General features: G+C 33.7%; 2 protein-coding genes across 3 annotated transcripts; one reads left to right on the top strand and one right to left on the bottom strand.

The window, feature by feature from the left end:
* Positions 1 to 128: 128 nt before the first annotated feature.
* Positions 129 to 3,344, top strand: LOC130815416 (20 kDa chaperonin, chloroplastic-like). Its single transcript, XM_057681881.1, has 6 exons — positions 129 to 322; positions 616 to 793; positions 1,790 to 1,969; positions 2,053 to 2,208; positions 2,837 to 2,914; positions 3,003 to 3,344. Exons 2-6 carry the CDS (start codon positions 620 to 622, stop codon positions 3,174 to 3,176), a joined length of 762 nt encoding a protein of 253 aa, XP_057537864.1. The 5' UTR covers positions 129 to 322; positions 616 to 619; the 3' UTR covers positions 3,177 to 3,344.
* A 5,801-nt stretch (positions 3,345 to 9,145) lies between these two features.
* Positions 9,146 to 18,002, bottom strand: LOC130814672 (auxin response factor 19-like). 2 transcript variants are annotated; one of them, XM_057680811.1, is made up of 14 exons: positions 17,354 to 17,989; positions 17,071 to 17,103; positions 15,892 to 16,001; positions 15,709 to 15,804; positions 14,952 to 15,008; positions 14,711 to 14,866; positions 14,531 to 14,615; positions 13,833 to 13,923; positions 13,571 to 13,735; positions 13,289 to 13,484; positions 12,668 to 12,806; positions 10,768 to 12,581; positions 9,958 to 10,148; positions 9,146 to 9,871 (listed from the first exon to the last, which is right to left on the bottom strand). In XM_057680811.1, exons 1-14 carry the CDS (start codon positions 17,394 to 17,396, stop codon positions 9,691 to 9,693), a joined length of 3,357 nt encoding a protein of 1,118 aa, XP_057536794.1. In that variant the 5' UTR covers positions 17,397 to 17,989; the 3' UTR covers positions 9,146 to 9,690. The 2 variants fall into 2 exon arrangements, with proteins under 2 accessions (XP_057536794.1, XP_057536795.1); XM_057680812.1 differs by lacking the exon at positions 17,071 to 17,103 and having other exon boundaries at positions 17,354 to 18,002.
* Between the last annotated feature and the right edge of the window lie 8,273 nt (positions 18,003 to 26,275).

Below are 26,275 nucleotides of genomic sequence, written 5' to 3'. Positions count from 1 at the left end.
CCATCAAAAGCTTATTTTGGAAAATTGTTTGCAGAAAGTTTTTTTGAGAATACTTTTTTTAAAAAAAATTATTTTATTCAAAATTCTCCAATTGTGCAAGAAATGGGCAAAATATTCAAAGCCCATGGAATGACTAATGATCCATCAACCCAACTACCCATCCAACGTTACGATCCTAGAATCCTCCTTTCCTTAACCAATTTATCCTCGAAACTTCTAGGGTTTCATTATCCTCTTCAAATCATCTAATCTCTCCATCTCTTTTGACTCACTCTCTGCACCAATTTTCTACTCTCCAATACCTCAACCCAACACTTTACAGGTATTATTGCTTGCATTTCTGTTTGAACATTCAAATTTTTGTTCGTCTTTACCTTCCTTCACAAATTGGTTGCACTATTTGCTGTTTTTAGTCATTATTTCTGATGGGTTAACGGGTTTTTGAGCTAAATCAAATTCATGAATTACATTTATGTATATTCACTTCATTCTTGTTAATGGTTTGATGGGTTTTTGAGCTTAATTTAAATTATGGGTAGTTTTTTTTCCGTTTTTTTTCTCGTGGTTTGATGTGCATTTTTCCTGAATTTATTTGAAACTGAATTGTGGAAGCAGAGTAATGGCAGCAGCACAACTTACATCAGCAACTGTATCAAGCAGGATCTTGCCTACTTTTGAAGGGCTTAGGCCTTCATCAGTCAAGATTAATGCTTTTGTACCATTAAGGCAAGGGCTTAACCAGAAGTCTTTCAGACCTCTTGTTGTTAGAGCTGCTACTGTTGTTGCTCCCAAGGTACTTATGTTTGCTTTTCATTATTCTTTTACTTTTAAAAATAACTTTTTTGTTTGGAATTCAGCTTTGAAAATAAGTATAGTATGTATTCTGTGCACAAATATATTGCACAACTGTTGGATGCTATACTAATTTTTGTTTTGGTACTGTTTGAAAGATTCTTGCTAAGGATGCTGTGATGGATTCATGATTGTTTTAGTGTCTTTTTATAACTGATTAAAGTATGGTTGATATTGATGTGGTCTACTGAGAATTTGATGTATGAATGTTTTGTTTGGATGAGTGGTGATTGCATAGGATGGACAAATGATTGTTTTAGTATATTTTTATCAGCAGTGGCGAATCCAGAAAAAATTTATTACCTGGACCAATATTATAAGTATGACCTCTGATTGGCTTGGTGTAATTAGCTGGAAACGCGTTTGTCAAAGTGCATAGAAATTCTTGGGTTTGAACACTGAACATCAATTTAACATACTACTTTATTTTTCATGATCCGGGCAATGGGCCATGACAACCCGGGTCTAGATACACCCCTGTTTCTTTGCATTGGAATGAGACATATTCAAATGTATTATTCTTTCATTTATGGTTAAAGGTAGTATTATTCATGCCAATATATTTGTGTTAAAGTTAGAAGGGGATTTGCTTAAGTCCTCATATCATATTTAGTACAGATGCCTTGATTAGCTTTGTGGAGAAACCTATAGATATCTGGTTGTGTGAATTACTGTGCTTGACCGATATTATTTGCTACCTTGAGATTCTTGAGGCTGAAAGATGTAGTTGTTCAACTTCTGATCTTGATATTCATCATTGATTGAGTGCTGTTACCTCAAAACTGTGCATACGTTTATGTCGATGTATTGTAAGAATGTTTTGCTGGCTTTGTATTTTCAACCACATCTAGAAGAGTTAACTATGTTTGATCAAGTTTATATCTTCAATAACATGAATGCAAGATCGATCACTAACTATGGATGATCAATTGGACAGTATACCTCACTTAAACCTCTGGCTGATAGAGTACTGGTCAAGATCAAGGAAGCTGAGGAGAAGACATCTGGCGGAATTTTGCTACCCACAACGGCCCTAACTAAGCCCCAGTCCGGTGAAGTGGTAGCCGTTGGAGAAGGCAGGACTGTTGGGAAGAGTACAATAGAAGTCGGTGTGAAGGTAAATCTTTAGTTTATTATGTGTGGTGCTAAAATAGTGTTTGCTGGTTGACCATTATTTTTATACCCTCTCTATTTCGGCAGACTGGTACCCAGGTTGTGTATTCCAAGTATGCAGGGACTGAGCTCGAATTTAATGGGTCAAACCATCTACTACTTAAGGAAGATGACATTGTCGGCATTCTTGAGACAGATGATATCAAAGATCTTAAACCTATGAATGAGAGAGTTCTTATTAAGGTCAGTACTCTAATATTCATGTCTAGATGTCTCTACCTGTGATTTAATCGCTCGGGTTCTTTTGTTTATTGCTTGTGGATATGTATGCATATGTGATTAGAATATGAGAGATTCAAAGAACTTGCATTTGGATGCGAAAAGTATTTTGGCGTCATCAAGCTGTAAATGACCAAGTTGTAAGGCCAGTTTTGAGGCAATTCCAGGTAGTCGATTGCCTAGGGCCCCTTGAAATAAGAGGCCTCATATTAAATAGTGTTATTCAGACCCGGTTCTGAGCAACACATTTTAAGTGATTTGTTTGTAAACTTTTTTTATATTTTGGTAATTTTTAGAATATAATGTTTAATACATTTTGTTTTAAATTATTTTTCTTAAAGTGGAAAGAAAAAATATTCTTTTGATATAATTAAGGGCCCCATTTTAAAATATAGCAAAAATAAATACGTCCTCCAAAATCTTTGCTCCGCTCGTGTGGCCAACTGTAAAGTGTATTGAAGAGCAACATGTTTGTATTCAAAAGACGAGCCATAGCTGAATACACCATAAGGCTTTCAAATAAATCTCTTATTTTCTTTGTTCCCTAAATTATGGCTGATGAATCTGATCACCTCCGTGTCAAAAACATTAGGTTGCTGAGGCCGAAGACAAAACCGCTGGAGGTCTATTATTGACGGAGGCCGCTAAAGAGAAGCCATCAGTCGGCACTGTAATAATTCTTTCTTCAATTTCAATTCCCTTTTCTAATCTCCCTTTTCGTAGCCTCGTTGATCATTAACAATCTTATTATAAAACAGGTGATTGCTGTCGGTCCTGGTCCGCTCGATGAGGAAGGTAATAGAAAACCGTTGTCACTTTCGACAGGAAACACAGTAATGTATTCCAAGTATGCAGGAAATGAGTTCAAGGGTAAGGATGGTTCCGACTATATAGTTCTTAGGGCATCCGATGTCATGGCTGTGCTTTCTTAGTCGCAAATCCCAGAAACTATGTAGAAGGATTGCTTAGATGGTAATGATTTTTGTAGCAATCTGCAGGGGACTCAAGTGTTTATATAGCTGTATTTCAAATTTTGATTGTTGAGGTTATTGTTTCACTTACCAAATTTTCTACTTGAATAATACTTCTCTACACTTATATTTTTGGTTCATTGTTTTTTTGGTTTAGCAAATTATAAAAACACGAGGGAAAATCACATGTAACATGTTGTTTAGAGACATGACTCAATGCTCCACTCTTACTCCTTGGGTGGAGTATTGCTATTCCTAGGATCATTTAAACTCTTTGCTCTTTGCCTTTATTCTACATCCTTTGAATTTTTAAAATAATCGGTCTTCTAAGTTAAACCTCCAAACTTAGTACCTTAATTATGGTGTTATTGTTGGTGACACACTATTTTAGGGAGGATGGCCATTTCTTGGTTTGTTTCTTAATGTGGATAATTCATAACTTTTCTGATTTAGAGTTTTTCCACCAAACACATCTCGTCCTTGTGCGGGGTTAAACTCCTTGGTAATCTCGTGAGTTCAAATTCGAGTTTTTTTCATGATTAATCCATGAAAAGGGTTTATAAAACCATTGATCTAATGGCAGTTGTTGGAAAACTTAATAATCTTCAATGTGAGTTTCTTCTTCATAAATGTGCTGGGGTTGAGAGGTTTTATTATGGTTTGAGGATTTCTTTTTCAGTTTCTTTTATGAATGCACAAGTTCAATTTGATCTTGCATCCTGTACATGTTTGGAGAAGATTGTTACAACCGCTAGACAAGTTTTGCGGATTAGTAATGTTCTCCCCATTAAGATGGGTGGCCTTAGTATCTACTTAGTGAATGATGCTAATGACTATGCTTTCCTTGTCGTCTTTAAGCAAGCTCGCTTTAAGCTAAGATCTTGTCTAGTGGTGGTATTATTGTCTTAGTGTTATAACAAAAACGTCATTGCTAGTTACATGGTCACCTCGAAACAAGTTGTTCATAGCTCCACTCATGAACTGCATGTCCATGACTATCTACTAACAATTTCTATTGAAGGTTTGCGACAGAAAATGAGCAACGATAATTTTGTTTAGTTTTGTGTTAATGACTCACCATTCCCTTGTTTACTAAGGGTAGTTTATGTCCAAGTTGCAATGCTCTCAAAATGGACAAATAGGGGATACAAGTTGTTCATTTTTCTAGTAGGTAGGCGTGAAGTTTAGGCATAATGTGGTTCGTAACATGCTCATGGATATTTGTTGCAAAAAAGTGAATTTTGTGTGCAAGGAGGCACCAGTGGGGTTTCTTTCGGAGGCTAAGAAAGATCATTGACCGGGGGACTTGTTACTATTTAATTGGGTTCATGACAAAGATGTTTATTTGAATGTAACTGGTCATCCTCCCTTTGCTAGCACATGCGTTCTTAGGCTTCTAGTGGTTTAGCTAATATTGTAGAAAAGAAGAAGAAATATGAGATTAAGTGTGAGGAGAATAAATATAAATCATCTCATTCATATGGTTCTAATATAAGCTTATGGCGCTACCCATTATCAGGCATAAGGGGAAATTTTGAAATAGATAAGATTAATTATAAAAAAAGCATAAAATAAGAGCAAAATCAACTTATTTCCAAATGTAAGCACCTCCAGCCCCAGAGCTCAGGTTCGGTGCTGTTCGCAATTACTAACTGCGAACAGAGACAAACTGATCAAAAAAAATCAACCAAGCTATTCTCACTTACTAAGTATGAACAGAGGAAAACCTGATCAAACAGGGTCAACTCCCTGTTCACAGTTAGTCGTGAATAGGATGTTGACTCTATTTGACCAGACTCCTCTGTTTGCACTTAGAAAGAAGCTTTTGTATTTAGAGACATTCCTGTTTGCACTTAGTAACTGCGAACAAGTGATTTGGTCAAAAAAGTCAACAACCATGTTCACAGTTAGTAAGTGCGAACAGATCCATACCTTAAGTTTGAGATTTAGGCGCTTACATTTGAAAATAAGTTGATTTTGCTTTTATTTGATGTTTTTTTTTATAATTAATCTTATTCATTTCAAATTTTCGCATAAGAGAGAATAAAGTAGTATGTATTGATATCCTTTTAAATGGATGGTGTGGTATTATTTTATTTATAACATATGAGGCCTAAATAAAATATTTAAACAACTATATGCCCTAGACTTTATATCACAAGAGTTACCTAAAGAAAACGAAGTAAATTTTAATAGAATATCAAGTGTTTCTCCTCCCAACTCCTCAAACTTAAAGAAAGCAAATGAGATAATTTGTATTCATTATCCTCAATTGAAATATTTTATTTAGGCCTCTTATATTATAAACAAAATAAAGTTACTTAAAAGGGGAATCACACAATACAAGAAAATTTGAAAAAAATATGATAATTTAACAACTTTATTCAAAAAATAAGCTTCGTTCAAACTTTCAAAATAAGTGTCCTTGCCTCCGAAGCTAGGCTTGGTGTATTCTCGCACTTACTAACAGTGAGTTTAATGAAATGGTCAAAATTTTAGTCAATGTATATGTCGTTGTTACTTGTTACTAACAACGACCTAATGTTTGACTGGTCAACAGGTCAAGTCGCTGTTAGTAACAGCGACTTAATGCGTGTTAAATTTTCTAGTTCTCCTTCTTCCTCATTTCAGTTTACTTCCTCATTCAACCTACGAGATCTCCCTCTTCTTTCCACCATTAAAATCAACTTTAATCCTTCAATTAATCGCATCAAATTTCAAGTTTCTACTACTAATTAGTTCTGTCATCTTCCTACGTTCACTTAAGGTACTATTTTTTTGTATTTTTTTTCCTTTTTCGAAAATTAGGGTTCACAAAATGTTCATGAACTATCACATAAATGTAGGTTCTTAAACTTGCAATTTACTACTTCTTGTTGATCTACAGCTTATTAAGATACGTTTTTATTATAAATTTTTTATTTGTTGTTGATTTTAAAATGTAAGTCATTTATAGTGGTCATTTACACTTAAACTCTATGAATATGTCGAATGTACTTGTTATTTGCCATGATCTTCATAATGAGGTTGTTTCTTCATGAATTTAATGTAGAAGATGTTTGAGTTTAATGTAGAGAATGTTTAAATGCAAACCCTAAATTTGAGTTTAATTTAGAGAATGTTTGAATGAAAACCTAAATTTAATCAATGTTGTTATATATGTATATATTTATGAACTTGATGGTGATGTTGATTTTGTATGTATTGTTGTAGAAATGGCTTCATTTCATTTCGTGTGATTGTTGTATATTTTTGGAATAGTTCAATTCGATCAAGTAGTAGCAATGTTAAGTATGTTGGGGGAAGACGTAAACTGTTTGCATGCAACTCAAACATGAATTTGAATGAATTTAAACATCTTATATGCTCTAAGATTGGCATTGACACTACAAGAAGTACTGTTAATGTAAGTTTTAAGTACAATATGAGTAGAGATTTGTTAGCTTTTCCGGTTGAGGATGAGGAGGCTATAGATGCAATGTGGGAGTATTCAAATTCTACCTCTATTCCTTCTTTAGAGTTATATGTAGAAAAGGTACCCCTAGGGAATCAAGATGTCAATGTTGTAGAAACAACTGCATTCCTGAATGTAATTTCTTCTGCTCCTTCTCATATGTCCTTCTCTACCCAAGAAACCCAAAATCCCATTATGCCATCTTCCTCTTCTCCTTCTAATGAACCCAATCAACTTCAAATTCAAGTCTCAAATGATGATACTTTTAACTTAAAAGATACAAATGAGCCTTGGGTGATGTTAATAGTGAGAGTAATGAATTCGTTGAAGCTCCTTTTGAGGACGATGTAGGTGTTGACGAGGAGGCTCTAGCTAATGACATGAGCTTAGGCAACATTCCAACAATCATTGCTCCGACACCTTATGCACTAGTTCCCCCTCTAGATGAACACGTTGAGGACAACTCTTGGAGGTCTTAGGCTTGTGATACAACCTACACCGATGAAGGAGAGTTTCAAAAGGGTATGATTTTTGATAACAAGAATGCGTTGTTGGATGTTGTTACATTGTATCATATTCGTAGGAACGTTGAGTACCGAACTGAGACTTCAAATCAAACCGTGCTCACCTTGAAGTGTAAGAGAGGGTGTGCTTGGAGGCTTAGGGCTAGGTTGAGCTCCTATTCACCTTCATGGGAGATTGTTACATATAAAGGGAAGCATGGGGGTTGTAAATTAAGTACTGAAAATGTGTCAGCTGGACACATTCATTTGACATCTTCTGTGATTAACAATCTTATTAGAAATTGTGTTGCTGAAGATCCATCAATTAAGGTCTCTATGGTGCGACAAATGGTGAAAGACCAATTTGGTGTCGAAGTGACCTATAAGCGTGCATAGTGTGCTAAATAGCAAGCCCTTTTCTCTATCTATGAGACATGGGATTCCATGCTTCTTGAAAGCAATGCAAGTTTCTAACCCCGGGACTGTAGTTGAGTGGTTCTTTAAGGAAGATAATGATGTTGGTGTGAACGTCCGTCCTAGTATTAGAACTTTCCAATGTGTGTTCTGGGCTTTTAAACCTAGTATTGAGGGGTTCAAGTATTGCAAACCCCTTATTGCCATTGACGGAACACATTTGTATGGTAAGTATCGCCATACGTTGTTAACTGCATCCGCCGTTAACTAATATTGCTTCTTCAACTTTCTTATAATTCTTTCAATCTCTTCTTTCCTATGTTCCATATCATCTATTTGTCTCTTGAGATTCAATACCTCATCTTTAAGCTCTTTTTTCTTTTTCAAGCGATTTGGTACTCTTCGGATCCTTCATCCAAGTAGAAAAGACAAGCAACAAAATCACGACCAGGATTGACGTCGCTCCAATCTGTATTAATCTCAACTTCATAACCACAATCACAAAGCTCTTCAATAGAATGCTCCTGTGACATCTACGGAACACATATGATATAGTAACATAAGTAAACATTCAAAAATAATATTAACATTTATAAATTGAGAATAACACTAATATAATACTTTATGTTAACTTTAAAAATTGATTAACTAGAACAAGAATAATGGAGTTTGGATACAATGAAGTAGGGAAATGATGGAGTTATTTATAGAACATAATAACAACGGTCATTTTCAACTTCATAACGGCTATTTTTCAATTTAACAACGCTAGTTTAATTCATACAAAAAAGTGAATAAAAGTCAAACCAGTCAAGCCTAAAGTCGCTGTTAGTAACAGTGACATTAAGGTTTGACCAATCAACCTTAATGTCGCTATTACTAACATCGACTTGAGGCTTGACTAAAATTTTGACCATTTGTTTTAATTCGCTGTTAGTAAGTGCGAGTATACACCAAGCCTAAATTCGAAGGCAAGGATGCTTATTTTGGGAATAAAGTTTGAACGAAATTTGTTTTTTGAATAAAGTTGTTAAATTATCTTTTTTTTTCAAATTTTCCAATATACAAGACATCAAATTTAAAAGGCCCAACTTACGCTTCTTCAGATCTAGAGCAACATTAAACATGACTAGTATGAATTATAAGGAAAGTATGTTCATGATAAACTTATATATATTATTTCATAGTTACATGTAATTTCGGGCGTCATTGTTTATGTATAAAATCTAACAAAAATTAATCTTTTGCATTTAAAAAGGTATGAGTGCTCAATTTGATGTTCGACCCTTATCAACTATTCAGTTTTTGTTATATAATAGTAAGCGTCTTATAATAATAATAATAACAATAACAATAATAATAATCTAGTTTGATTTGATTTAATCTAATCTAGTTTGATTTGATCTAGTCTGATTTAATTTGATTTGAAATATTTAATTTAAAACTTTCTAATCTGATTTGAAGATCTAATTCCAAAAAAAACAAACGTAAAAAAATCTAAAAAAATAAATTGAAGAGAGCACACTCTAAATTAGTAAAAATAAAGTGTAACAAAATCATTTTTATACACTAAGGTGAAAACTTTCATTTAACTAAACAAAATCTAGATGTGCTAGATAAATAGCATTTACATTGTCATATCACAAGTGATACAATAGATGGCATGAAATTCACTCGCCCACCCCCTTTTACATATGGAGTCAGCACCACAAAGTACAATCTATCACAACACTAGCTTTACAGATAGGTTGCATGAAAACAAATCGGCTGTTACAAAGTAAACCCGGTCCATGCTCTATTACCTAAAGGACCCACGGTTTAACATCCCGCTTCTAGCTCGATTTGGGTTCTACATTATGGTTGTAGAGGGAGACTCGAGTTCGTAAATAAAATATAAGTTACATCGACGTATTCTTGCTATATAAGCCAGCTGTCTACCCAAAGTATATGGTACCTTGAATTGATGAATAGATATGTTGTAAGTCCAAAATCCACGCGTTCCGTTTTGATTGTGTGCTTCAGCTTCATCAAGCGATTCAACGGGTATTAGTGGTTTGCACTTCTATAAAATTTAAGCAGCCGAGCACTGTCTGAATACAAAACGCTATCGATTGAATGAGGCAGCAGAGTGGTCATCATAGTGTCCTCTCCATGCATTGCCACTATCAGTGCCACTAGAAGCTTGGTTAGGGATCGGTCCGTTTCCTAGATCTCCATCCAAACTCATCTGCTGCACCTCAACAGATGATAGTATCTTTATGCTTTGAACACAATTCACAAACTCACTGCCATTGAGAGACGAGAATGATTGTTACGAACAAAACGACAAGGGGTGAGCAATTCATATATTCTAAAATAGGAAAGTACTTACTCCCATGGATCATCTCCTACTAATAGAATGTCATTTTCGTGATCAACGTAGACCAGCTTCCACTCTGTTCTTTGAGGATCTTCAAGTTGTCCTTCAATACCAAACATACGAGCAAGGTCACGCCTGAGATCATCGTATCCCTTGTAACGGGTAACGTCAATGGATCTACCAACTGACCCTCGCTTTTGCACCTTTGAGTAATAAAAGTTTAAACACATTATTTAATAGCAGAATCAATTCCCACATGCTTTGCAAACCCACTAGTTATATTACTCAGACTCTTCATTTTGCTTCACGTACCCATGTCCGATCCTTAATGCTCGGACATTGGTATGGCACCTAGACACTTCATTTTAGGCGTAAATTTGAATATTTAGACGTATCCGACACTTGGACACGTACCAACATCCGACATCAGCGCCCGAGTCCAAGTAACATAGCCCACTATAACAACCTAAAACACAACGGATACTAGAAGATAACTAAAAGAAACCTGATGAAACACATCTACTTTATCACCAAATCGACGAGTCTTGAAATGTATGGTAGGACAAAAGAAATCTTAGTTCAAGTAGAGTTCGGTTCCTCACTCTATGTTTGATTCTAGTTAAATTACACATCAATATACATAAATGTCAAGTGAGTGAGCATCATGAAACGGACTTTTTATAAAATGTATTCATCATTAATGAACAATCGGAACTTCAATAAAACTGCTACATGTAAGCAGATAATCATAGTTATCATGGAACATCTCCTCCATATTTCCATCCTACAACATAGAGAAAGAACATAATCAAAACTACTAACCTTTGTATATGTCCTCATACGTTGTTGAGTCTGGTTTGGCCATATTCCACCGCCTAAAACTGCAGGATCATTAATTGCTGTGACATCATTCGAACACCCTGACTTGAACGGCATATCCGGAACCCCAAATGACTGGGAACTCATTGCAGCAGCTGACAATTCTGTTTCAATGTCTCTGGGGGTACTATTGTAATTAGAAAGCAAGTTATTGAGCTCCTTTCCCGAGTCAAAACCTCTAGACAACAAGGTATCGGGCGTCAAAGCATCCATGCCAGTTGAAAGAGGAAGATTATTCCTTGGGTGGGACTGCACATCACCATCCAACCCAAAACTAGGGAGTGATAGATTCTGTTGAAGTCCACTAGCATCCAAGCCAAATGAAGTGATAGAAGAGGACGCTTCTAATGGATCAGCAATTATGCCATTCATTCTTGGAGGTTCTATTACTTTTGAGCTGGGAATCTCATTCTTGAGCCTGACATCAGGCTTTTCTTGAAGATCTTGCACCAAATTGCTGTTGGGTTCAACTGAATGATCAATTAACAAGTTCCGCCCAAGCTGATTCCGGTTTAAGAAGCTTGAATTAGGAATCTGGCAATTATTAGTGGAAGGTGATGTCGAACATGATGGAGCATCTCCATCAATCGGGCCAGACAAAGATCTTACTAACCCACTTGTTTTCTGCATTCCCTGATGCTGAACCGTTGTTATTGGAGTAGAATTCATAAGCGGGGAAGTGGAAATAGTGCTGACACCCACTTGTGGCGGATACTGAGTCAAAGGACGATGCTGTAAAACTTGGTTTTGCTGAGCAACATGAAGTTGAGACGTTACTTGAGGGTGGACTCGAGGACTAATAGGAGACAACAATGGGTGTGATTGTTGAGGCTGTTGTTGACTTTGTTGTGGCTGTGGTTGTTGCTGTTGTGCCTGCGGCTGCTGTAATTTTTGCAGGAGTTGAAGTTGAAGTTGATGCTCCGAGAGGCTTTGTAGGACAGATGGCCTTTGTGACAAGCTCTCTTGAAGTAACTGCTGTGAAGGCGGTTGCAACTGTATCGGTTGCTGCGGCTGCTGCTGCTGCTGTTGCTGTTGCTGAAGTCTCTGAAAAACATTAGTTTGCTGTTCGGTTTGTTGCTGAAACTGCATATCTGGGGGTAACGATGTTAGTACGGAGTCTTTGTTGACTGGAAAATTAGGTGGCGTCTGATTATTTCCTCCTATCATCTGTTGGTGATGAAGCTGCCCATACATTTGAGGCTGAGGCAAATTCTGACTTAAATTCTGGTTAGGAGATACAAGACCGCTATTTACAAATGTTGATTGTGTTATTTGCTGCTTTTGAGGAGCCATCTGTTGCTGCTGTAATTGTTGCTTCTGCAGCTGTTGTTGCAAGGGTTGTTGCTGCTGCGGCTGTGGCGTCTGCTGCTGCGAGTTAAGAGGATTCTGCAGCAATTGCTGTAACTGCTGTTGCTGCTGTTGCGACCACGCAGTAGGCGGCTGCTGTAACTGACTCATTTGGTTTTGTTGGATGGCTTTGCTAAACTGGATGTTTGGCATAGACAGGGATGGCGATTGAAAGTTTAACAGCTTAGATGGATCATCTGTACCCAGATTACTGTGCAAGGCAGATGCTGTAAGCATGGATGGGAAAATTCCCGCTTGCGTACCAGGAAATTGATTATTTTGTTGCATACTCATCCACTGGACTAGACTCAAACCAGGAAATATCGAGTTAGGAACGTCTTTCAAGCCAAAATCATCACCGAGCCAAGGCATACCCCGCTTGAACATATTCTCCATGTCAGAATCGTCATCTATAAACAGAACCAATGTTGATGATATGGATTAATGACATTGGGAGCAAGATGATAATATGGCATACTATGGTTTAGCAGCATACCAGGCATCCCCGGCTGTTTAGGGAACTTGGGTCTAAAAAACGGTGGAGGACATATGTAGAATGGAGTCACAACGGGCTCAATATCCCAAATAGAAACTCGACTAGGCCGTTCCCCGGCTGTAGATTCATCCCAGCCAACCTATCCATGAGAAATTTCTAATCAGCAATCCAAAGGTAAGATGAAGGTTCAATTTGCAAGAAATAAGCAACGCTAACATTTAACAAGGTGAACAAAAGCTTTTTTTTTTTTTTTAACTCAGACCAGCCTAACATAATTCGCCATTTAATTCGCTTTTTAAATTCCTGATTAGCTCAAAATGACCCTGAAATAGCCCAAAACCGACCACAATTCGCTTATTTTACGATTCGCGAGATTAGTGAATCATGTGACAGTGACTCTGACAAGATAGGTCATACAACAAATAACATGTGACAACCCAATATACACATTTCAACAATGGCGTATTGCACAAATCGGGCACATTTATACCATAGTATCTTAAAAAGGTGCAACAAGAAACAGCAACACTAGTCTCTTCTCATGTTTTCGACAGTATAAATGAAGCGGAAAACAATATTCTGTAAGGGCGGTAGATATGCCTTCGAGAAGCAGGGCAGTACCTGAAGGTTACGCCACTGAGAATTTTTCCATCGCACAGGATCAAGGTCACTTATGCCGGTTATCGTACCCATGTACCTACGTACGCCACACTCCTCCGTTTCGAACATCATCCTGAATCGCATGCCAAGAGAAGCTTGGGTGTACATTGCTTTATTATACTTCGCTAACGGAACTACAAACTCAGCTGGACTAGCCCTACAATATCAGTTCAATTCCAGAGATTTTCGTCAGACACACATCAAACGAGGACAAAATAATTTAATGTATATACAGTAATATACCTTGGATTATAAAATATCGTAAATGGACTGTTATTATTAGCGGCATGAGCTGCAGCAGCAAGAATTCCAATATGCATGCTATCACTGGATATAACGGATGATGCAAGGGCGGGTTGCTGTCTGTTTGCACGCCGTATGCCTAGAAGAAGTTGTGATTTCTCATCTCTACAAGCAATAAGAGTAACTAAATCAGCTAATAAACTAGTATCACAATAATGTAAGAGAAATATTTTTCTTTAATGAAACATGAAGGTGAAGATACCTAATGAAGAGGACCGAATCACCGGCAAACAATCTCTTAGAGCTGACGAAAACACTCCATCCAGTAGTCAACAAGTGTCTTTTTGGTTGGCCTAAAATTAATAAAATTCGAATTATTGAACTCACATCATTACACATTGTCGGTGAAATATGAATTGACAATATAGTCTACCTCATTGACGCAAAACACTTTGAAATTTAAAGCTGCTACACAACAGTGTAACATAATACGTTAGTTAATTCGCTTTACGCGATTCGCTCAAAATGAACCTAAAATAGTCCAAAACCGACCATAATTCTCTTATTATGAATCGCAATTTGCATGTAGAACGATAGCCTTTCCCCCAATTTAAAAAAAAAACAGTTGTCAATTAGAAGAATCGAAGTCCGTGGAATAGAACAATCTTAAGCCAGGAGAAGGTAGAAGTGTCAACACTCAACAGCTACACCCTCAGTATAAGTAATGCATTTGGGGTGTGTTGAAAGGAGATATTGATGTTTGAATTTTGTTGAAATCTTAAGGCATCAAAAAGCCATTTACACTTTCGGGGTGTTAAAACTCGAGATTCATTTAAACTAGTCAATAGATGATTCTAATCTAAAATAAAACAAAGATCTTTGATGGCCTACATCATTAGAGGTATGTACGAAAGAAGGTGTGAAAAATTGCAATATTCAACAAAGATAAGAAGAGCATACCTCGATAAATATGTCGGAAGGTCCATGTTTGGCCATGTAAATCTTTAGCCACCAGTTCTTGAGCAGGAGGTTGCATAGAAAAATCCTATCAATCATCTATTAGGTAAGCACAATATTAAAGTAACGAAAAAGGACGACAAACAAACATTTTATTAATTCTTTTTTTTAATTTGAACTCACCAATGGTGGAAAAATCTTCTCAGCAGCTCGACGAGGAACAGAAAATCCGCCGTGTGTGCTTGTGTCACTAGCTGTAAGAGTTTTGCAGAAAAACTCCGCAGGCTGCCGACTTTGTTTAAGGGCTAATTCAGATTGGAGTAAAGCTTCCCTATCATACTGTAACAAGATTGAAACAATCAACAAAGAAGAGAAGATCACACAAGGAAAAAATAAAAAACAACTAAATAACCGATGGCCTTACTTTGTTAACAGGTTGTAGGGTCATCTGTGCATACACTTCATCTGTTTCTAGATCAGCCTAAAATCATAAGAACAGAGTAACACATGAGGCTCCACCAACACGCAACATGTTAATCGAAAAATTATAAACAAACCGACGGTAACATAAAGTATCCAAAGCTTTTTCCAAAACTTACGTTATTGCAAATTCATCTACTTGCATCAAGTTATAATGGTTTATTAAGTAACTATAATAGACGGACGTAAAGGTAAGGAAGAACTATATCAAATAAATATGTAACTTTCAAGGATGTTTTTTACCACCCATTACCACTTTAAAGATGGCAATGAAAGGAAATTGAATTTAGCACACCACATAATTTTTTTTTTCAAAATTACAGTATCTCAATGACTCAATTTATTACCACCAACCAAACAACCCAGATATTCACACCATCGAACAATCCAATTGTTATGTATATGACATATATTGGAGCTTTTACTATCAAATTAAGCTTGTGATTGAATTGTTTTAGCTGCATCATATAAAAGCCTAGGCAACAAGTTTAAATCTCATCTACCCCTTAGCAAAAGCTACAAGTTTGAGGGAGACTTGTGCAGTTGTGTTGCATCCACACTTTTAGCCTAAAGAGCTCTCATGTGAGAAAGCTTCATAGAGTATATAACATATATTAAGCGTCAAACCAGTTCTTTGACAGCTTTATCATCGGAAAAACAGACAAGCACTAAAGTGAGATGTATGAAAACTGATATAATACATGTAGTGTGATATTATGGAGCATGCAAATCAACTTGGAAGGAAGATTTGGATAGCTTGGGATTCCATCAGTCTCCTTTTGCATAGAGGCTGCTACCTGTAAATCCCAAAGATTGATGAATAATTTTTATTAGAAACAAACTTATCATTCAAAACAAATTGGCATAACAGGAAAATGACATACTTGTTCACTGTGGCCTTGTGGGAAATAAACCACAAGACTTCCAACAGGAGGAACAGCAACCAGTGGTCCAGCACAAGCATGCCACAACTCTGAATTAATGGCCCTTCCCTCTGTCATACATTCCAAGCACAAAGAATTAAACATCGAAGCCGTCTCGTTCAGTTTTGGGCCCAGAGCGAAAAATAAAAAGGCCCCTGGAAAATTTAAGGCGTAATAAACAATATAATACTCCTTTTGTTTGGTACCGTTGATATTTTTACTATTTTCCGTAAAAGCCTTAATGACTCATAACGTAGTAAAATGTAAAATATACCTAAATTTAAGTAAAGTTAATATCGACCCTGTAAATAAAAATACATTATTTGGGCCCTAAACAATATAGGGCGCTGGCCAATAGCCCGCTTTGCTCGGCCACTTGAAAAAACACAAAGAAATCATCACAAGTGAATGATCATTTTTTTGACATCCAAACACAAGCAATCTCACAAGTAGAAAACTACAAAAACAAACCCAAAAATTGAATTTACTACAAAATCTAAATGATCTTATTTTTTCTTTTGGGAAGAAAATACACCTTAACAAAATATTACAACATGAAAAAATAATAATACTCCACCTATAATAAGCATGTTTTGTAACTTGGATTAAGTTAGATATGTAGAACATAGATGTATAAAGAGCTTAACCCAATTCACTGAAATTGAGTATGACCTGACCTGACCCGACCCGAAAGAACTCATATTAGCAAAGAGATGATAAATGGGTAGAGCATTGAAAAAGAGAGATGCAGGCAGGAGTTTCAGAGCTTTTTTTGAGCTGCTAGTGGAAGATAAATGTCAACTTCAGTCTTTATCCTTTTATTGAATATGCTCTCCTTAATTTCTTTATATCTCTTTTACTTGAATTTTTCTTTTTTTTTCATTTATTGGATGGATTATGTTCTCTTTTGCTTCAGGTATGAGGAACTATATGCAAATAACAAAAACAAATAGAAATCAAAAAAATTAATACCAAAAACCCAAAAAAAATATACTTTTGCTTATCAAAAATGAAAAAAGGAATTAGAATAAAACTTTACCCTTTTCCTTATCCTACCCAAATGTCAACTAATTTTTCATCTAGATCATCACATAAATTCAATCAACCCATCAAAAAAATAATTATTTTAAAATTTTCTACCATTTTCATGGAAAATGATAACTCCTTGAATTCCTGCCATATCATAAAAAACTAAATCAAACATTAAAATTGGAAAATTTCTAAAATGGTAAACTTTTTTTATTCTTTCTTCTTCTAGCTTTCATTGAGAAAAATGAAGCTAGAAAAACATCATGTAAAAGTTTTTTCTAATAAAAAAAAGATCAAAAACTAAACCACTATAAGTATAATTCGATTGTGATAATTGTTGAAAAAACTAAAACAATAAAATTATAATAATAAAAAAAAAAAAAACTTCCATCACCTTCTCCAGAGTTAGGCATGAGACCATTAGTAGGAGCTTTCATGATTGTAAAAAACCCACTAATTTATTCCAAAAAAAAAAACAATCTTTTTCTTCTTCAATACAACTTAAAACAGCAAACAATCAACCCCAGCATTGTCTTCAATCCTTTATTTGGATTTATCACTAATTTCAGCTCAATTTACTCAAACATTTCAGCTGAAAATTCACCAATATGACCCCAAAAAAGACCCAATTAGAGAAATTAATTGTTTCTCCAGAGATCAAGGAGTAGGCAGCTTCCAATCAAATTGAAGTAATAATAACTTCAACGTTCATTAAATATACAAAATAACAAATACCCAATTCCTTAAATATTGTAAGCTTCAATATAAAAATATAAAAAAATCCAAGATTTTAAAAAATGAAGTTAAGATTTTGATAGAAAGAAGGGATTTTAGTCCAAAAATGGTGATTTGGAAGAAGGAAAAGATGTATTTCCATGGAGGAGAGAGGAAATAATATAAAAAGAATTAAGGAGAAAGAGAGAAAATAGAAAGGAGGGAGGCAAAGGGAACGGAAAGCAGCTTTTGAAGGGGAAGAGAAGAAAGAAGGAAGAAGCCGACATCCAACAGACTGGAGCAGGTCCCTCTACTTCTCTACTCTTTTTTTTTTGTTGGGATTTATTTATGAATTTTTATATTGTTTTTTTATCATATAGTAAAAGTGATTGATAAATTATGAATAGTCTAGAAAAAATAAATGGGATAAATAAAGTGAATAGGAGGGAGTACAAGATAAAATGTATAGTAATATTAAAATTACTTTGAATATAAAAAAGTTTATAAGCAAATCAGTTAAAAAGTGTTGCTCAAAACTGTGTCTGAATAACGCCATTTAATATTTAAGGCTTCTTATTTTTGAAACCCTAACCAGTCGGCTACCCTAAATATGCGAAGAACCCATCATGGTTAGACCTCTCATGTGTCATGTCTTTTGTGCTTCAAGGCAAATCGTATCGTAAATAGTATTATGTCATATCGGCTGAGTGTGTAAACCCTAACACTGCATCTTCAAGTGTTTTGCAAACTGGTAAGAAAATTTTAAGACTTGAATTGAGAATTGAGATGAGATTTTAAGGCAAAAATAAATCACATCTCTTATTTATAATGTTAATCTTTGTGAGGCATTAGGGCTAAATCACGCTAAACCTCTTAAGTTTCAATTTTAAATATTTTTTCTTAGGGACTTAATTCAAATTTAAATGAATTCTCTATTCATCCTCCTTGTAAAACAATAAGAATTTGAGATTTCTTCATATTATTTTTCATTCTCTTCACCAAAGTCTATCCAACCCAACACTCCTTAGGTGAATAAAAATATAATTAATTGGATGAAAAAAATAGAGTACTTGTGAAAAATAATGAGTTGAAAAAAAAATGAATTTCCATATGAAATAAAAATGTGTGATTATTATCAAAAACTAACAAGATTAAAAAGAGATAGAGTATTATATGATAAACACATAAATTATTCCAGAGTATTATATGATAAACACATAAATTATTTGGAATATTGTATGAGACGGTCTCAATAATTTTAAGATGTATTCTGTACATGAGATAGTTATGAGACGCGTTTCTTACATGTACTCCTCAAAGACAAATTCTCACTAGAGTAGATGTATGATTAAAAACAATTATAAGAAATTTTTTAATATTTTCAATATAGTCAACTTAGAAAATACTTAGTAAATTTTAGAATCATTTTGGCAAAATCGTTATTTGTATTATACTCTCTCTACTTTACTAACAAATTCTTATTTATTTTTTACACTACTTATCAATTAATTTTTATTTATATTTTAATTTTAATTTATAAGTTTAAACATAATCAGTACAATTTTACCTTATTATATATACTTAGGACATGTTCTCTTCGTCTGATCTGATTGGATCTGATCTGAATTTACTAAGGTCTGATCTGATCTGATCTGATCTGGTCTGATTCAGTCTGATCTGATCTGAATCTTTCTGATCTGATCTGATCTGGTTTGATCTGATCTGGTCTGGTCTGATCTGATCTGATCCGGTCTGGTCTGATCTGAAACTTTCTGATCTGATCTGAATAGTTATAATGATTATTATTATTTATTTTTACTATTATTATTATTATTATTATTATTATTATTATTATTATAATATTAATAATAATAATAATAATAATAATAATAATAATAATAATTATTATTATTATTATTATTATTTTTATTATTATTATTATCATTATCATTATTATTATTATTATTATTATTATTATTATTATTATTATTATTATTATTATTATTATTATTATTATTATTATTATTATTATTTATTATTATTATGTCTTATTATTAATATTACATACTACATAGTTATAATGATTAATAATAATAATAATAATAATAATAATAATAATAAATAATAATAATAATAATAATAATAATAATAATGGTATGGTTTGATCTGATCTGATCTGGTCTGGCCTGGTCTGATCTGGTCTGGTCTGATCTGAAACTTTCTGATCTGATCTGAATAATAAAAAGAGTATATAAAGTATAATATGCTTTTATTTGAGGTAGTCTTATCTTCTTTTTTATTCTTTTATTTTACTTCACTCCCTTAGAAGTAGCTATTTGTATATTGTTGTCTCCCCTAAATTGCTCTTCAATAGTGCATTTGTTAATTGCTCAATCATACGGTCAAGATAGGTTAATCAATGAACTTTTTTGGTGAGTGAAATCATAATTTCCGGGATTTCGTATGCATTTTACTAATTTAAATGTTTTTAGAGTTTATGAAATTAAATAAATTATCTTCTTTTTACTTTGATTTTCATTTATTAATTGAGGCAAAGTTTAATATATAAAAAAAAAAATTTAACTGTAATATATTTTTCTTTTCAATTTTTTTTATTGACAATAATAATTCTTCCACAAATAAAATAAACGGATCACAAAAGGATTAAGTTGAATCTAATAACAAAGCCAGGGAATATAAAAGTTCATAAACCATTAAACGACTACCTTTCTACTACTTTTATAACAACCTTAGTAGTATACAATTAAAAATATTTGAGGCACAAACTGAAAAAATAACTGCAAAAGTAAATTGCAAGAGTGTATTTTATGTGGCTTTCTTTTCTCATGAAAAAACTATAATTTAATCGAAAAATATGAAAAATAAATTCATCGTTGAGTAAAGTGATTTTATCCAAAACTTATGTTAAAAACAATACAATGTTAGTATTGATGTTGTTAAAGGCATATATTTCGTAAACATTTGTATGTATACTTGATCTCATAATTTTAAATTACAATATGTAAAATTAACACATGCATTAAGGTTTTGTTCTTCTTAATTATTTATGTTCTATTCTTTTTTATGATTCACTTTTTATGTTTAAATCAATTCAATACAATATTTATCAATTTAGTAGTCTCATTTTGAGATTGAGAAATAATAAGTGAAAGTTCACAATTTTATAAAAGCATTGTGACAAAATCATACTCCCTCCGAATTAATTTAGTTGTCCCATTTTCTTATTTGGCAAAGTCTTTTTAGTTGTCTCATTTCTATTTTTGTCAATCTTTTTTTACCTAAATATCCTTAGTTCACACAAGTAATTACGAATATACCCTCATATACCTTACTTACCCAACTACCCTTCGCTACTTACTCTTCACTACTTAACCTTTACAACTTACCATTTTTAATGAACCCCACACCATCCTTAATAACCGTGCACAAGAAAATAAGACATTTAAATTGGTTCGGAGGGAGTATAAAGTTATTATAGCACCATGACATCTAGACCTGGGAAAAATTGATCCGACCCGAAAATTGATCCGAAACCCGCCCGAAAAAATTGGGTTGAAACCCGGAAATTATGACCCGAACCCGAAAAATGACCGAACCCGAAGAACCCGTAAAAAAATGGGTCGGTCGGGTCCGGGTCGGGTCTGACCCGACGGGTTGGTGCTTGTTAAAAAAACCTAAGTTCTTGAATTTCCTCCTCTTCCGCCATTCCTAAGTTAAAAAAACCTAAGTTAAAAAAACTTAAGTGCTGCTGCTGCTGCCGCCATTCCTCCTCTTCCTCAAGTTCTCTCGCTCGATTTTGCTGCCTCCATTCATCTTCCTCAAGTTCTCACACTCGATTTTGCTGCCGCCATTCATCTTCCTCAAGTTCTCACGCTCGATTTTGCTGCCGCCATTGTCGAATGTAAGTTACTTGCTGATTTGAATCTCCTTTGTCTTCATTCCCTTAGTCCCTTTCCTTTGATTCTTTGTTGATTCTTTGTTTTTGTTGTTGATTCTTGTTGATTCTGATTTGTTGATTCTGATTTGTCTTCATTCTCACGCTCGATTTGTTGTTGATTCTGATTTGTTTTTGTCTTCATTCTGATTTGAATCTCCGAGGACGTTTAATTAAGTTTGGTACTATAGTTTGTTCTATAGTGATGGATAACTGGATAGTTTGTTTTTGTTTTCATTCTCACGTTTCAGTACTATAGTGATGGATAACTGGATAGTTTGTTCTTGGGTTACTTTTGGAGCTCACAAAATCTCCAAAAACGAACAAAAACGAAGACCTCCAAGATTTCAGATTTTGTTCTGATTTGTTCTGATAGTTTGTTCTGATTTGTTTTTGTTCTTGGATAGTTTGTTCTTGGGTTACTATAGCACATGGATAACAGATTTTCAGATTTTCAGTACTTTTGGAGCTCACAAGATTTCAGATTTCAGTACTATAGTGATTTGTTTGTTTGTTGATAAGCATGTCAAAACAAAAACGAAGACCTCCAAAATCTCCATTTTCAATGCCAAATCTTCCAATAATTCAAGGATATACTCAACTCTCACCATCTTCATCCTCAACTCCATCTTCAACTCCAATTATTTCACCGGGATTTTCAATCTCTTCTTCATGTAGTGCGAATTCATGTCCAAGTGTGGGTAAGTTATGAATAAATTTGTTTTTTTTTTTATAAATTAGTTTAACTGAATGTTTTTTTATAAATTAGTCTAATGTTTAATTTTGCTAAGTCGGTCATTGAGTAATCAGCTTGATACAAACTTGTTTCTTTGTCTTTATGAGTAGAAGAGCAAGCAGCTACAAACAACATGAATGCGCCACTGTCCGAATGTAAAAAAAGAAAATGGACTTCTCCTGTTTGGAAGGATTATGATTGTTTTGATGGTCACATGTTTGAGGACAATATTCCAAGAGCTCTTTGTAAATATTGCAAACAAGGTCCTATTCTTGCTCATTCTACTAATGGAACCACAAATTTTAAGCGTCATAGTGAGTCTTGCTTTGCACGAGCTACTTTTGAAATTAACAAACAAAAAAAGGGTAAGAAAGATAAGGGTGATCTAAAACATTTTGACCCTTCCATATATAAGCAATTAGTGGCTAGGGCAATTATAAGACATGGTTATTCCTTTACATTTGCTGAAGATGCTGAAAATCAAGCTATACATAGCTTCTTAAATGAAGATTGTAAATTTATTTGTCGAAAAACCGCTAAGAAGTATTGCTTAGAAGTCCATAAAAATGAAAAACTTAAGTTGAAGAAACAAATGAGCATTGGGGTGTCTTCAAAATTTTGCTTAACTACTGATATGTGGCATTCGATTGTGGATGAGGGTTATCTTTCATTAACTGCACATTATATTGATGATGATTGGAAGTTACACAATAAGATTATTGCCTTTTGTCATGTCCCCCCTCCTTATAATGCCAACATGATACATGAGAGGTTAATTGCAATTATAAAAGAATGGAAGCTTCAACAAAAGGTATTCTCAATCACATTAGACAATGCTAAGTACAATGATAATATGCAAAAATTGCTTGCTCATAGTCTAAGTGTGTATAATCCATTGCTTGCTTATGGTGATTATTTTCATGTTCGTTGTGGTGCTCATATTTTGAACTTAATTGTTCAAGATGGTTTGAAGGTCATTGGAGATGAAATAAAAACAATAAAGACCTTGGTTAAGTATATAAATGGTTCTGAAGTACGAAAAGCAAAGTTAAGGGAGTGTGTAATTGGTATTGGTGTTAGTATTTCTAAAAAGTTGTGGTTGGATTGTCCTATAAGATGGAATTCTACCTATAGGATGCTTGAAAGGGCATTGATTTATTGTCCTTGTTATGAAAACCTGAAAAGAATTGACAAAGACCTTCCTAATATTCCTACACATGATGATTGGTCAAAGGTTAAAAAAATTGTTGCACTTTTAAAACCTTTTGATGATATAACAAAACAGTTTTCGGGGAGAAATTATCCAACTGCCAACTTGTACTTTAAAAGTGTGTGGAGAATCGAATGTTTGTTGATACAATATGCTGATTGTGAAAATGAGTTTTTAAAAGATATGGCAAAGAATATGAAAAATAAATTTGATAAATATTGGGAAAATTATAGCGTTGTTCTTTCTTTTGCTGCCATGATGGATCCTCGTTATAAATTTCAATTGATCAAATATTGTTTTGAACACTTGGATCCTCAAAATGGGTCCTGGAAAGCCAACCAAGTCAAAGACAAACTCTATGATTTATTTGCGGAGTATGTAAGGAATGATACTCCCTATGACCGTGAAGCTAGTAGTCATGTCGTGGATGATGATCTTCCTGTAAGTATTTTTTTTTTTTGAAGTTTTTTATAATTGTATTGTTATTATTTTAACCTTCTAATTACTAGTACTTTAATAGGGATTTTCATCTTTTGCTGGAGGGACTAGTGCAAATTTGTCACAATTAGATATTTATCTTGAGGAGTCTAGGCTTGATCATCATCTTGAACTAGATGTATTGCAATGGTGGAAAACAAATGAAACTCGACATGCACAGGTTGCGCGTATGGCAAGGGATTTATTAGCCATTCCAATTACTACTGTTGCATCCGAGTCAGCTTTTAGCTTAGGAGGTAGAGTGCTTACTAAGTATAGAGCTTCTCTTCAACCAGATACTGCTGAGGCTTTAATTACTAGTCGTAGTTGGCTATTTGGTTATAAAGTAAAAGAAGGGAAATTTATCAATTATTTGAGTTTTGAATGCAAATAATATGATCTTCAATTCGTTAAACTAAAACTATAGTTTATTTTGTGAATTTGTTTTATGTTGATAGATCCACTTGAAAATGGATTAGAGGTTGATCTTTCACCAATGTGTAATGAAGAAGCTAACAAAGATTTAGAAGATAAAGATGAAGATGAAGATGAAGAAGATGAAGATGAAAAAGAAGATGAAAGCGAAGAAGAAAATCAAAATGAAGATGAAGTGTTTGAACAATTTGCTATTTAACATGTTCTTATTTATACATTTAAATTGATTCATTTCGATATTTTTTTTTGTAGTATGATGCATTTTAGACATTTTAATGATTTTTTTTTTATGTTGAATTAATCGATTGGATATTCTGATGTTTTATGGTAACTCGTTGGATCAATCCGAACCGACCCGAAACCCGGAGTGATCCGACCTGAAACTGACCCGATCCGAAACTGACCCGACCCGAAAATGACCCGACCGAAATTGATCCGACCCAAAACCCGACCGACCGACCGTTTTCCCAGGTCTAATGACATCCACAAACGTCTATAAATCATAGCCATAGCATTATGTTTACCTTACCTTCATCGTTTTACTTGTTTACATTAGAAATGAGTGAAATGTGTACAATTATTTGTCCTTTCTTCACTTTTCATATCTTTCCCTTTTAAAAAGCTTAATAAGGTTGCTTTGTCACTCACAACATATACAAAATAAGTATGAGATTTTTAATAAAACTAAGTTAAGGAACATGCATTTTTTGGGAAGGCTCCCCTACAAAACTTGCAATATAAAATTAGTTCCAATTAAGGCAAAATTAGTAAAGTGTATGTAATAATGTATGTTACAAATAATAAGGTTTTGTATCAGTTAAAGAATAAGTATTATTTTTTTATAAAAGATTTGAAATTCGATTATTATCTAACTCTATCTGTCTCGGCTTTAATAATAAAAATATCTTCTTTAAGGTCATGATTGGTGTTTGTATTTACTTATAATTGGCTAATTTAGTATTTTGTGGATGCCGCACTAATTACATGTACTTATTTAATTACCTAAAACGTTGTAAGATAGAAGTAATTTGCAAATCCAATAAGCTTACCAAGAAAATGTTTTTGTGGTAAGATTAGGTTGCACACATTACTTAAGTACGTTGTCAAATATTTAGGTCAATGTTTTTAAAAAAATTCAAGTCAAAAATATGTAATTTGCTCACAAATTGAAATATTATAATATAGTCAAGTTTGAAAGTTTGAGTAATTAAGTCCACATATTGCAAAATAATAAGTATGTTTTAAATGTTTTGAATATTGAGTTATATAAACATGATATATAATTCATAAACCTCAATTCTAATTTTCATCACATGACATGTTTAGTTATAATAATAATAATAATAATATATCTAAAAGTATAAATTAGAAAATAACATAAAAAAATAAAAATAATATAATATATTCTTACACATAACTTGATAATAAAATTTAAAATTTATTATATAACAGATAGTATAATTAATATTTGTATAATTTAACGTTTATTTAATTTAGATTTATCTATATTGATCCTTACTAACGAATTATGTTTCTCGCATTCTATGACCCTTGAAAATTTGTAATGTATAAATTAAAAATATGTAAAAAAAATTTACATTATATAGTAAAAATTGAAAAAAATAATAGAAACATTTCATACGTATAAATAAACACCAAACAGAGACATAAACATGCATCAAGACCCAACGGATAATAATTTACGTTTATGTTCAATTTCGGTAATTTAACTCTTAATTTTACTTGGATTTTAAAACTTTACAATTTTTATTAGAGTTGATTTTGAAGC

The sequence above is a fragment of the Amaranthus tricolor genome, chromosome 6 (genome assembly GCF_026212465.1).
Source record: "Amaranthus tricolor cultivar Red isolate AtriRed21 chromosome 6, ASM2621246v1, whole genome shotgun sequence".
Classification (NCBI taxonomy): Eukaryota; Viridiplantae; Streptophyta; class Magnoliopsida; order Caryophyllales; family Amaranthaceae; genus Amaranthus; species Amaranthus tricolor.
The sequence above is the reverse complement of the archived record's forward strand: the minus strand, read 5'-3'. Positions and strand labels throughout refer to the sequence as shown.